The sequence below is a fragment of the Cucurbita maxima genome, unplaced genomic scaffold, assembly GCF_002738345.1.
Source record: "Cucurbita maxima cultivar Rimu unplaced genomic scaffold, Cmax_1.0 Cma_Scf00048, whole genome shotgun sequence".
Lineage (NCBI taxonomy): Eukaryota > Viridiplantae > Streptophyta > Magnoliopsida > Cucurbitales > Cucurbitaceae > Cucurbita > Cucurbita maxima.
Window position 1 is genome coordinate 5,027 of NW_019272064.1, and position 13,988 is coordinate 19,014.

At 33.4% G+C, this 13,988-nt stretch overlaps 1 protein-coding gene across 1 annotated transcript; it reads right to left on the reverse strand.

Annotated features, from left to right (window-relative positions):
- Positions 1–2,958: 2,958 nt before the first annotated feature.
- On the reverse strand, positions 2,959–4,103 carry LOC111471062 (protein RADIALIS-like 1). The gene is made up of 2 exons (XM_023116749.1): positions 3,806–4,103; positions 2,959–3,202 (listed from the first exon to the last, which is right to left on the reverse strand). Exons 1-2 carry the CDS (start codon positions 4,050–4,052, stop codon positions 3,198–3,200), a joined length of 252 nt encoding a protein of 83 aa, XP_022972517.1. The 5' UTR covers positions 4,053–4,103; the 3' UTR covers positions 2,959–3,197.
- Positions 4,104–13,988: the final 9,885 nt, after the last annotated feature.

Consider the following 13,988-nt stretch of genomic DNA (forward strand, 5'->3'; position numbering starts at 1 on the left):
TGAATAACAAAATGGCAAATAAGATAAGGAGATTGAGGTGGGGGTGGAGCCATAATTGGTGAAAATCATTTGAGTTCATATGGGAAGGCTTAAGAATGATAATGGGCATTAGAGGGATCAAACAAAATTTAATGAATTTGAGTAAGAGAGAATATATATATATATATATATATATATATGAGTTTTAACCTAACTTGACCACCTAAACTAACCGTTTGGGTCAAGTTATAAACTTATTTGAAATGTGTTGAGTTCAAATAAAATGAGAACTTTATAGATTTGATTGATTCGTAGGGTGAGATTCCACATTGTAGTGGGGAACAAATCATTTCCGATAAGGGTGTGAAAACCTCTCCCTAGTATACTCGTTTAAAAAATCGTGAAGCTAACAAAAATATGTAACTGATCAAAGCGGATAATATCTACACATATTTTCACCTAAAACTAGATTGAATTGAACCAAAAGTCATCTGAATTTATTTTAATTCTAAAAAAATGTGAGTGATAACATTTATATGCATATATTTATTTTATTTATATTTAATTTCATAATTATATTTTTAGTGAACTCTTACATTTTTGAAAAGAACTAAAGTATGTTTTAGAAATTAACATTTTACTTTTATTAAAAAAAACAAAAAATTAAATAAATAGCTAATCATCCAACCTAAAAGAAAAATTAATGGTTGGTTCTTGATTAATAAAATAAGGGTGGTTTGAGTTGAAAATTTTATCAGGTTGGTGTAAAATAGGTGCAAATTCAACCTAACTCAATTTATAAAATGATCTTATCGATTTGAGAATGGAACGAAACATTCCCTTAACGTATAGGAATCTCTCCCTAACAAATGTATTTTAAAAATGGTGAGACTGACGACGATACGTAATGGACAAAAGTGGACAATATCTGCTAGCTAGTTGTGGGCTTGAGTTGCTATTGGCTTTATCATACTATTTTTTTTTTATTAATCTATTAGGATCGAAATTAATAGATAAGTGAATCGTACTAAAGCTCATAAAAAAAGTTGGTACGAACCCTTGTTCACCTGTACATATGGGAGGGTGAGCTTTTTAGGTTTTGAAAGATAGATTTCGAGCAAAGAAAGCGAAGTTTGGTGTAATGACCCTAATTTTATTACTGAAATAGAGTTGTTGCCATATGCATGACGTGTCTTTTTTATACGAAAATAGTTCATTAAACGATGCATTGGAAGGAAGCAATTGTTTTGCAAGGTTTGCTCGATTTATCTTCGACCCTTATTGCTTGACTATTGTTTAGCCTCTATAAGATACCTGTCGGATAACCATTTTGTCTTTCATTTTTCGTTTTTCATTTTTTAAAAAACAAGAACATTTGATAACGTTTTTTAGAATAAAATATTAGGGTTTCAAAAAATTAATTCAGGATTTTCGTAATCTTGTATTTTCTTCTGACACAAACACGTTTGATTTTTTTATTTTTTTTTTAAAACACAAGAAAAAAATAGTTAAACAACGTTATGGGTATCAGAAAACTAGAAATAAAATCGAAAGGATGCTTAAAAGATTAGATTTTGGTTGATTGATATATTGACCTAACATAATCACAAGTTACTTTTTTAGGTATTCGTGCATGTTAATTCTTAGATATTCATGAATGTTCGAGTAAACCTAGTTCGGGTTAATATGAACTTATAATTTATTTTTGAAAATCTATGTACTTTTTTGTTCCTACGTATTTCAATTCTACTTAAGGTAAAGTAGAGACCTAGTGCTTTAATTGTCATATAACACACTATTACAACTTTCTAAACCTAATAAACTCATTTTCTCCCATTTAACACCGACTTGCCTAGATAATCGTGTATAGAATCACATCGATGAACAATACGAACAATAACTCATACCAACTTTTTGATACAGTACGAACAATAACTCGTACCAACTTTTTGATGTTGTGTATTTTAATTAGCTCGAAAGTTTTAATATGATCTATTAGATCAGTAAACTTACTTTTTCTATCAAAATAAGATTTATTTTGATTGGAACTATGACGTAAATGTGAAAAACTATCTAGTGTGACCTTTGTGTTCATCTAAATAAATGATAGACATTGAAGGAATATTTTAAAAATATTCAGTAAGTGATGGTATTGTTGGGATCGAAAAATGTAACCACATATAACATAATTCTTGACACGTAAGACTTTTTTTTTATTAGGATTTGATGAATAGTATTCTCTAGCTCACATGTGTGCATATGAACCCACTAGGTGAGCTCGGATTCGTACCATCAGCCTGACTATGGACTAGCACATCCTCCCCTTACCAAAAACAAATAAAATGTTGACATTAAAACACATAAATTAATAGGTGAAAGTGATGTTCGTAGGCTTAATTAAAAAGAAAATAAAAAATAAAAAAACCAAATAATCTTGATTTTTGTTTTGTTACCTTTTAGATTTTTAAAATCTAAGAAAATTTAGGGGAAAAAATGTTTTTTTTTAATTATAATTTATTTTATTTTTACAAATTTGCTATGAATTCCAATATTCCCTTAGTTTTGTAAAATTATTTGGCTTTAGAGCAAGTTTCAATCTTCTTCGTGCACATCCACGAAAACGGTTGAACGTCTATTATTTGTTTAATGGCATTTGTCTCTATATTATTGCGGCTCTTGACATAGAGTTAGCCGAGTTTTATTTTCCAGATATTGTTATTGCTTCTTCTCTGAAAAAAGTTCACGACTCGTAAATCTTCTACCTCCACGCGATATTGCTCCATTAGAGTTTCGTCCATTGCAGAAAATTCTCCACTACTGCCTCTTATAGGAGTTTAGGTCGTGTCTGAGTCTCAGTGCTTGTTGGTATAGAATCACTCATTTAAATGTGGTTTTTTTTCATTTATATACCCGTACTCTTCCTTTGCGTCGTACGAAGAAACATAAATTAGCACTTTCATTGTTGAGAAGGTAAAAAGGTACACCATATTGCTTATAAATTTCATTATAAAAGGACATAAATATTCATTATACTAACGAAAAAGGAAGGGATAATCCTTTTGATCTTGCCCTCCCAAAATCGATGGTTGATAACAATTAAGATAGAGCTTGACGCCAATCAATAATATTAGGTATCATATTAGACAAAAAGGTTCATTCTTCTTTCCTTCTTTTATTCTCCCTCACTTCACCATCACAATGGTGGAGCTTCATGTTTCTCATCCTGAGAAAAAAAAAACATTGGGTTAAAATCAAACATGAATAATTAAAAAACCGAAAAATTTGGTTTGGTTTGTAGGTTGATTTTTTTTTTTTTTTTTGTCTACATCAACTCGACCAACTCAATAAAAAGGTTACAATCCAACCCAACCACACCCTGCATTTAGAAGTGTAACATCCTAGACCACCGTAAATCTACCGCTAACACATATTGTTCTCCTTTGACTTTCTTTTTCGGGCTTCCCCTCAAGGTTTTCAAAACATCGGCTAGGGAGTGATTTCCATACTCTTATAAATAATGATTTGTTTTCCTACCCATCCAATGTTGGGATCTCACAAAAAAGGTTTGGAACATTTAATATTTGTAACTGATGTTAGTGATGTGAGCTGACTTCTAAATATTTGATATTTAAACTTTGAGATTTTAGTTATTAATATTACATGTATCAGTTTATAATAAAAGAACAATCCGACAACTCAACCCAACCCAGAAGTTTGAGTTGGAAATTGTATTCGGGTTGTTTGGATCACCTCGAAAAAATGATACATAAAATTTCATATTCGAATATCAGGTAAAATCACCGATCAATCCAAAAACTTATTTTACCTTGGGTACCTCCTCCAGAGGTTTGATAGGGAAAGGGAACTTGACCCGACTCAATGAACTTAACATCGTCGACAAGAAGTGCATAATGCCTTTCGACCTCCTCGGCAGTTTTTCCCGGAACAGCCTTCGCAACATTCAGCCATCGGTCAGGTGTGTCTTGATCATAAACTGCCAATGCCTGCTCAAAGACCTTGTTTTGCTTTACAGTCCATGTACTAGCTGATCCATGGGAAGACATTGAAGCCATTGGTAAATGCTAAGTTCAACAAGAAAATTAGGGCAAAAGGGTTAGAACGAAGGATGTGTGGCAAAGAGTGGGCAATGGAAGCTCTTTATAAGCACGAAACGAGAGGGTTGATTTGAAAAAATTATTCGATAGAGTGACCACGACCTAACTACTTCATAATACAATTTATGGTATTTTTTTTTATCGTTTCTGTCTCGTACATTAAATGATATAGAATTATCGAACGTATTGTAGCTATGTTTTAACACTTTTTTCTTTCTGTTTTTGATTGGTGGGATAACTCCAATTGGGCAATGAGATATCCTTTTTCCTTTGAAAGAGCATTTCAATGATTTGTCTCCTTAGAAACCATACGATGTAGTAAGGACAAAGAGAATCAGTATCTTCCTAAGAGTTATTTTCCCTCCCATAGTACTATTCTACCAGCATTATGTAAAGTTGTTAAGTTGTTTAGGCACTTGATGACTTCGACATTTCTCTGCATCCCTTACAATATGGTCATGTTATCTACTTCTTGTTTTTTAAGAATAACACGAGTCATTCCAGTATGTTTTGTCATCACTCACATGCATTCCGAAAAAATTCTTAAGAGGTCACCCAATATAGAACATTCCGAAAAAATTCTTAAGAGGTCACCCAATATAGAATTGCTCTAAGTAAAGTGCGTTTAACCATGAAGTTTCTATGATTGAGCCATTGGAAATGAAAGTGCACCTTATTGGTATAGATAGTGACTTTTAATTCTTTCCAGTCTTTCTTAGCTATTCTATTCTCAAGTTCTGTCTCATTCGAATATGGTCTTGGTTCATTCATGTATCCCTAATTTACTCGAGTGTCACCGTAAATATTTATGTCCATTGTCGTTGTTCTTAATGATTTGTATCAGAGTTATGCCCTTGACTTAGCCACATTTGTATGCAATCCTAATTAGCGAGCAAATGTCGAGTAGAAGAGCCTAGATAATAGGTGAACTAATCGATTACTATTTAAGGAGACACTAAGTCATTTGTTTGAAATAATTCTTATGAGGATGACATGGCCTTCGATGATATGAAATCTTCTTATAGAAACCAAAAATAAAACTCCAGCTCAAAATGAATAATATCATATTATTGTAAATATCGGTAGATTTCTATAACAAATATAACACATCAATCACGTTATTATTATGGGTCCATCATATGATTGAAGAATGCATTTTTGGAAAATAGAACACAAGAAAATAAAGTTATATTTGGCAACTATTTCATACAACTTGGAACACCTTTGGTTGAAGGAATCTAAGTCCAAATTTTGAAAACAAAAAAGGAAGAAATATATTTTTTTTTTTTTAGAATTTGACTAAAAATTTAAATAATTTTTTTAATTACGATCAAAAGCTTACTCGAAAATTATAAGGAGCGTGATATAATTTTTTTAAAAAAATTTAAATCAAAATAGTTATCAAACGAGGTCTTAAATAATTTTTTTTATGGCCCGTGCATTCTCATGCAACGCGGTCATATTACTTACTTCTCGCTTCTAAAAATGAATATTATCCCCACAAACCAACATGACTCCTTCCAACACGATGTGTTCTCACTTAAATGCATACTAGGAAAATTTTCAAGATGTCGTCCAACATAGAATTACTCCAAGTAAAACACGTTTAGCTATAGAGTTCATATGATTGAGTCACCGAAAAGGAATGTGTACCTTGTAAGTATAGGTAGTGAATTTCAATTTTTTAAATCTTTCTTAGTCATCATATCTTCAAGATCGCTTTTATTTTGATGTGGTCACGGTTCATTCAAGTACTCCTCCTGTATCTAGAATTTAATTATCATTTAAAATTTATCATGATAAGAATTTAATTACCTCTTGTCTCATTTAAGTTGATGATCTAAAATATCAAGAATTTTGACAAAATAAGGTGTTTTTCTAGTAGATTTACAATATATAATATGAACTTTTTGTTGTCATATATATGATTTTGAGATTCTTATTATATTCTCTTCCAAGAAAAGAATATGACTCAACTTGAGAGCAATAGGCTACACTAAAAATATCTCTTGGAATATATGATATACAAAGCTAGGGAAACAAAGGCATAAGGATCACAAAAGCTAGGGTTGTCCTGCCATGGCTTTACGTTGCAACTTGCTCTAGGGCAGCCCCCAAGTCTATGGGCAATATATTGTCACACTTGAGTCTTGTTTATTAGCTTGAATAGAATCTATATTCAAAATTTATTTGTGACACTCGAGTAAGGAAATACTACATAAATGAACCGATATCATATCTGAGTGAGAGCGATTCTGAGTATAGAATGACTAAGAAATACTTAACATAGTTGAAAGTTACTGCCTATACCAACAAAGTATACATTCTTTTCTCGTGGCTCGATCACAAGAACACCAAAATTAATCGTGTTTTGCTTGAACTAATTTTATGTTGGGTGACCTCTAAGGATTTTAATAAGAAGCATATGAGTGAAGACAAAACATCTTGAAAAGATCTGTGTTGGTTTGTGAGGATTGTTGTAATGATCCTATGCCCAAGATTCGGATCAGTATTTGCCTGATGACTCCAGCTTGTGACACCCGAGTAAAAAAGGGTACATGAATGAACAAAGATCACATATGAATAAAAGTGAAAGGGTACATGAATGAACAAAGATCAAATAAGAATAAAAGTGGACCCGAGTAAAAAAGGGGACATGAATGAACAAAGATCACATATGAATAAAAGTGGTCCTAAGGATATGATGATTAAGAAAAATTTAAAATAATTGGAAGTTACTACCTATACCAATAAGGTGTGTCTTTTTCCGTGACTCAATCATAGAGATTTTACCGTTAAACATACTTTACTTTGAGCAATTTTATACTGAGTGACCTCCGAAAAATTTTCTTGGGATGCAGGGTAGCGAGGCCAAAGCATGCTAGAAAGACTCTGTTGGTCTGTGGGGTGATCTTCACTCTTAAGAAGCGAGAAGTAGGTAACATGACCATGTTGCAGACCGAGTTCCTATGATCGCTCTCATTCAAATATTGAAGTTTTATATAGTAGGGATTCTTCTCCTCATCTAGTCAATTTTGGGACTGTGATCTCATTCCTAATCAATTTTATTTTCTTTTTCTAAAAGCATTTTTCATTTGTTTGAATTGCACAAAATGTCTAAAGTAAAAGGAAGGTGACCAAATGTCATGGTAAAGTATCTCTAGTGATGATGAGCTGAAAATTACATGAAACATAACTTTTTTCACGAATCTCTTTCAAAGGAGGTCGGGATGGTGTTGTTAATCATTTCGTTTATAGAAATAAAACTTATAAATACTACTTTCACGTACTGATTTTTTCGGGTAAGAACGTTATTGAAATCTAAACAAAATTTTAAAAATTAAAAGACGAAAATCATGACTATCAAACTCTAAGGTAACACATGCTCCAAACAATGCTTAGATTCCTTGTGATTCCCTATTCCACCTCCCATTTGAAGGTGACATAATATTCAAGACTATTCCTTGCTAGTGCGGTCCTCGAACATTCACTTCAACTTGGAAAAGGAATGCTTATCATTGACCGATAATTTAAACCATATTCTAGATTATATTGTCTGCTTTGATTTGTTACATATCGCCGTCAGCTTTACAATTTTAAAATAAATCTATAGAGAGGTTTCCATACGCTTATAAGAACTATTTTGTTCTCTTCTTCAATTGATGTGAGATCTCACAATCCACTACCTTAAGGGCCAACGTCCCCGCTGGCCGCTGGCACACCGCCCAGTATTTGGCTCTAATATCATTTGTAACCGTCCAAGTCTACTACTAGCAAATATTGTCCGTTTTGGCCCATTACGTTAGTCTCACAATTTTAAAATGCGTTTACTAGGAAGAAGTTTGTACACCTTTATAGAAAGAGTCCTACTTCCGCTAATTTAGGGACTGATCATGATTTTGCTTTTGTGATATTGAAGGTGGCATTCTTAGCTGATCATACGCCTATCACTGCTGCGTTGCTGGGATGTATTGGACCATTGAAGCGAAGAATCTTAAGAGAGAGAAAATAAAGGAAAAGGGAACGAAAAGGTGACACCCCAATGAATCTTTTTTGTCCATATTTGTAGGGTTTTATGAATGATAATATTGACATTCATGGGTCCAAAAATGTCGTTATATATATATATATATATTAAAGATCAAAGTAGATCAAAGTTTGAGTATTATGTAGCAGGAGTAAGATAAGTTTAAGCTTGTATTAGTTACTACGTGAAAAGTTGATTATTCAATCTCTTTGGCACCTGATGGTCCAGACATGTATCGACGTCAATTTCATGGTATTAAAATATGTCTACTAATGCGAGATTTCTATACGCACCTTAAAGAATGTTTTGTTTTCCTCTCAAACTAATGTGGGATCTCACACGACATTTTTCTGCATCACCTACAACATGGTCACGTTCCTACTTCTCGCTGCTTAAGAGTGAAGAATATCCCTGTAGACCAACACGAGTCCTTTGAGCAGTTTATCCATGGGGAGTTCCTATGATTGAGCCACCGAAAAAGAAGGTGCACCTTATTGGTATAAAGAGTAACTTTTATCTTCTTTAAGCCTTTCTTAATCATTCTATCATCAGAATTGATCTCATTAGGATGTAGTCTCAGTTCAGTCATGTATTTGTCTTTTACTCGAGTGTCATATTCTTGTATCTTAAATTTTAGGTTTTGTAGTTCATGTATCTTAAATTTTAGCTTTCTTAATCCTTCTATCCTTAGAATTGCTCTAATTCGGATGTACATGGATATCAAACTCAGGAAAGAATTGGAGGGTCAACATTGCTTATGGTTTGGCCATGTGAACAAAATTTTAAGATAGAACTTTGAATCTCACTTTTTCACTAAGGAGCTTGGGTTTAGTTTACTCATACGAATAAGATGCTTGAAAATAAGATATTTTGGATTAAAAGAAGATCATATTAGTTATGAATGAGAATATTATCAGAATTTCATCGAAATAAACGATGTTTGTGTTTGGTATTTTGTATGAGAATGTTACCGAATTTGGGGGTGTACATAGGTTGGCATGAATTGGGTTGAAAAAATCTTTTAGATGAACTCGAAATTTTTAGTTGGTTGGATTGGTGACTCAAGTAACCCGAATAGAGTTCACGACACAACCAAACTCAACTCTCTATTTTCGGGTTGGGTTGGGATAGGTCGTCGGATTGTTTTCTTAAAAAAATTATTTATCCACAATATATCTTACATTAATAACTAAAATGTCATCAAATTCAAATATCAAATATTTATAACTCATTACCCATCACTAATAACATCAGTTGTTAAATATTCTGAAATCTTTTTGAAAGTAAGATAGGGTTGAGTTGTAACCCTATTTTTCAAGGTGATCGGGTTGACCCGTCTTAAAAATTGTCAACCTGCAAACCAAACCAAATTTTCAATTTTCTAAAAATTAAACCCAACCTAAACCGAAAAAAATTCTAATTCAACCCAACTTTTATTGTTTGGATTGGATAGTCTAAGTTAATTAGTTTATCTGATCATACGAACATCCCTAATTAAATTTTACTGAAATATAACAATTATATTTGTGTTTGGTCAATCCCATTGCTTTAGTTTATTTTCAAATTTCTTTCCTACCTTTTAAAAATATATTTTTTAAAATAAGACTTAAAAAAGATATGAAAGTGCCTCGAAAAAAAGAGCAAGCAATAACCTTTTTTTTATTTCATTGAAAAAGTACAATTAGAATTAAAAAGGCACAAAAAGCAAGCAAAATTGTTCATTCTTCTTTCATTCTTCAAGCACTCCACGAGCTGCCTCTATCCAACTTCATGTTTCTCCATCTTGAGAACAAAACAAAGGAAAAAGAGAAATATTTTGTTAAAAATCAAACTTGATCAATGTTCAAACAAGCCTCGGGCTCTCTCTTCTCAAGAACGCCGAAGAAATCTCTTTAAAAACGATCTCTTCCCGTGACTGACTCTGATACCATTTGTAACAGTTCAAGCTTACTGCTAGCAAATATTGTCCGTTTTTGCTTATTACGTATCACTGTCAGCTTCACAGATTTAAAACACGTCAACTGGAAATAGATTTCCACACTCTTATAAGGAATGATTCGTTTTCCCCTCCAACCACGGTGGGATCTCACATTTTTTTCGATCTCAGTTAAAGAACGTCGACTATGAACAAGTGAGAATTATCCTCGCGATTGTTCTCCATTAATTGTCATCTCACTTGGGTTTTTACTCTCGATCCCACTAAACTACATCGGGCTAGTATCCTGATCTTAGAAATCTTAAAATGTTTTAGGGATCGAAAATTGAAAAAGAGTGAAATTCAAAGGAAACTATCATCGTTCTCGTAATGACAGTTCAAACGTTTCACACTTGCGTTAAATTTTGAATAAAATCTATACATATTACCTCTTCTCAATCATCTGGACCTTCCATATGGGAAAGGAACTTCACCAGACTCAATTTGCTTGACATCCTTCAAAAGAAGTTGGTAGTGCCTCTTCACTTCCTCTTCGGTTTTCCCACCAATGGCCTTAGCAACATTGAGCCATCGCTCAGGTGTGTCTTGATCATACACAGCCAAAGCCTTCTCAAAGGCTTTGTTTTGCTTTGCAGTCCATGAACCACCTGACCCATGAGCAGACATTGAAGCCATAATTAAGGGGTTAGAATCAAAGAGGCCTCTAAAGTTTTATGATGGGTACCAAACACAAGGCTGTGGGTACTCTTTATATATATGCTGGAAAAGCGAGGGTATCTTTTGACATTACAAAAGGAATTTTAATGATTTGTGTCCTTAGAAACCACAAAATGTTGTTAGAACAAAAGACACACAACAATTGGAGATGGTGAGAGAATCAGAATCTCGGGTAGAGTTTCTGTTTCTCGAAAACCAAAATCTTGAAATGTTAACTTGTGGGCCAAGTATCCTTGTTGGCACACGGCTTCTTTCTAGCTTTTATATCATTGTAACCGTCTAAAATCATATTGTCCGTTTTGGTCCGTTATGTATAGCCATCAGCCTCATAGTTTTAAAACGTATCTGCTACGGGAAAGTTTTCTCGTTTATATAATAAATATTTTGTTCCTCTCTCCAAGGAATCTCAGTCTATTCGTCCATAAATTTTAAAAATCGAAATTTATTAAATACAAAATTAAAAATTGAAAGTTCATAAATTAAATAGACACAAATCTCAAAATTTTAGATCTAGTAATTTTTGTACGATCTTTTATTTTAAGGGTTATATATATTTTATTCCATTTGAAAAGAATTTATTGTTTATTCTTGAAAACTTTAGTATTTGATCACATTCACAATATATTTTCAACCTAGAAAAAGAAAAGGACCCAACTTTATAGCAATAGGCTACCCTAGATATCTATTGGAATATAATAGGCGTAGCTTGGGGAAACAAAGGCATAAGGATCATAAAAGCTATGGCTGTCCTGCCATTAGTTACGGCTAGTTGCAACTTGTGAGCTAGCTAGGACCGTCCCAAAGCATATGGGGAATAGTCCTTTGTACCATTCATGGATGTAGGAGAATTTCTTCTTTTCGAATCACGTAGATCTTTGTCTTTTTGTTTAATTTATGTTTGTGGGTGTGTGAGAGCGATCGATCTTGCTTCCACTTCTGTTACAACAGTTGGTCTATGAGAATAGTCAAGTTGAGACCCCATTAAAATGTAGATAGAATATTACAAATTTTATGTAATAGCTCAAGCCCATCGCTAGCAAATATTGTCCGTTTTATCCCGTTACGTATCGTTGTTAGTCTCACGATTTTACAACACGTCTGCTAGGGAGAGGTTTCCACACTCTTAAATGTTTGGTTGACCTCTCCAACCTATGTGGGATCTCACAATCCACCCTCCTTAGGGGTCAACATCTCGGTGGCACACCGCCTGGTGTGGTTTCTGACTTTGATACCATTTTTAACCGTCCAAACCTACCGATATCAAATATTGTCCGCTTTGGCACGTTACGATCGCCGTCAGCCTCACGATTTTAAAACACATCTGCTAGAAAGAGACTTGCACACTTTTATAAGGAATGTTTCGTCCCTTTCTCCAACTAACATGAGATCTCACATTTTTATATCTCATCAAATTAAATCTGTGGGTTCATTGATTATTTACTCAGTTATTACAACAAGTCTAATGTCATTTCCCTCTCAGATTAAATTGTCAGTTTTTGGGTTCGATGAAGTTTTTACAAGAATGTTTTTCATTTTTCCACACGACTTGACAAGATCGTTACCAAAATGAATGTGTTCGAAGAAGAAAGCTATTAAAGAATAAGATGACAACTTACAACATGTTGAAATTCGTTAGAGATGAATATAGGAGTCGGTATTAGGGTTATAGCTCGAGCTATTACCAATATTAGTTGAAAACTACATGAAATAAACTCTTGCAAGGAATCTCCTCAAAATGAAATTGATGGCTAAGGACTTAGACATACCCTCCAACCAATGCTTAGAATCTTTATCATCCCCAATTCTTCCCTCCAATTGAAAGCAATAATTATATCTTCGAATCTTCCATTTCTTGTAGGAACTATATTCATTACAAGTATGGACCTTGAATATTTAGTTCAAGTTGGATGATAATGTGTTCATATTTCACTAAGAACGGGAGAAATCTTTTTTAATAACCTTATTAAAAATGATCCTAAAGCTTAGTTTAAAGGTTATTAATCAATCCAAATCATAATTTAGTGTTACTAGCTAGTGTTTATTCCAATGTCGTTCTTAATTCTTGTTCGATCCATCTAAAACTTGTCTAAAGCTAAAAACACAAAGATCTAAAGGTTATAAAAGACTCTAAAGCACTTTTCTTCCATCCGATAGAAGTTCAAATAGATCGTTGCCTACTAGTTCTTATTGAAGCGTTGGTTCGTGTTCAAACACGTTTAAAATTGTATATTATGAACTATACTGGTTATGGCTAATCAGATCTAATGTTGCTTAAGGTGTGGGTCACCGCTGAAAGTCATCTCCTAATTCAAAATGGCTAATTGAATTGAGTAGCTAGTGTTATGCCATTGTATCACAATTTTCAATGCTCTTATACCACTTATTGTAGCGGAAGCGGAAGAAAGATCGATCACACTCACACACCCACAAACAGAAATTAAACAAAGAGATACAAAGATTTACATGGTTCGAGATAGAAATTTCTCTACATCCACGGATGATAGCCAATCAATATAGCCAAAGGATTTACAAGTGTATCTCTCATACTCTTGTACTCAAAGTCTCTCATCAAAGTTCTTCTTAATTGCCTCTAGCAAATACAAAATGACAATGACTCTACGTCTCAAAATAATGAGAGACAAGCTTTTATATAGACATAACAATACTTTAACTCTTGTTCTTAATCTTCATCTCTCTCGATATCTCACCACCGTCAGTCCATTTTGGTCTATTATGTATTATCATTAGTCTCACGGTTTTAAAACGTATCTGTTAGAGAGAGGTTTTCACACTCTTGTAAGGAATATTTCGTTCCTCTCTCTAACCAATGTGAGATCTCACAATCCACCCCGTTGGGAGTCAGCGTCCTCGTTGACACACCGCCCAGTGGTGTTTGACTATAATACCATTTGTAACAGCTCAAGCCCACCGCTATAGTAGATATTGTCCGCTTTGGCCTGTTACGTATCGTCATCAGCCTTACGGTTTTTAAAACGCATCTACTAGAGAGATTTTCACACTCTTATAAAAAAATGTTTCATTCTCCTCTCCAATCTCCAAAGTGATTCAAGCTACTCAACCATCGTAAATAAATATTCTAAATGTTGAAAATAAGTTTTGTCCATGTTGTAAACTAAACACAAAACCCTCGATCTCAAAAATCATAATATTGGTGGTTTGATTGAATAATAAACTCATAAAGGCCAGACAAAAC

Bases quoted from the DNA above. Each gene is read 5' to 3' on its own strand.
- LOC111471062 (XM_023116749.1), bottom strand. From the start codon at position 4,052: ATGGCTTCAATGTCTTCCCATGGATCAGCTAGTACATGGACTGTAAAG.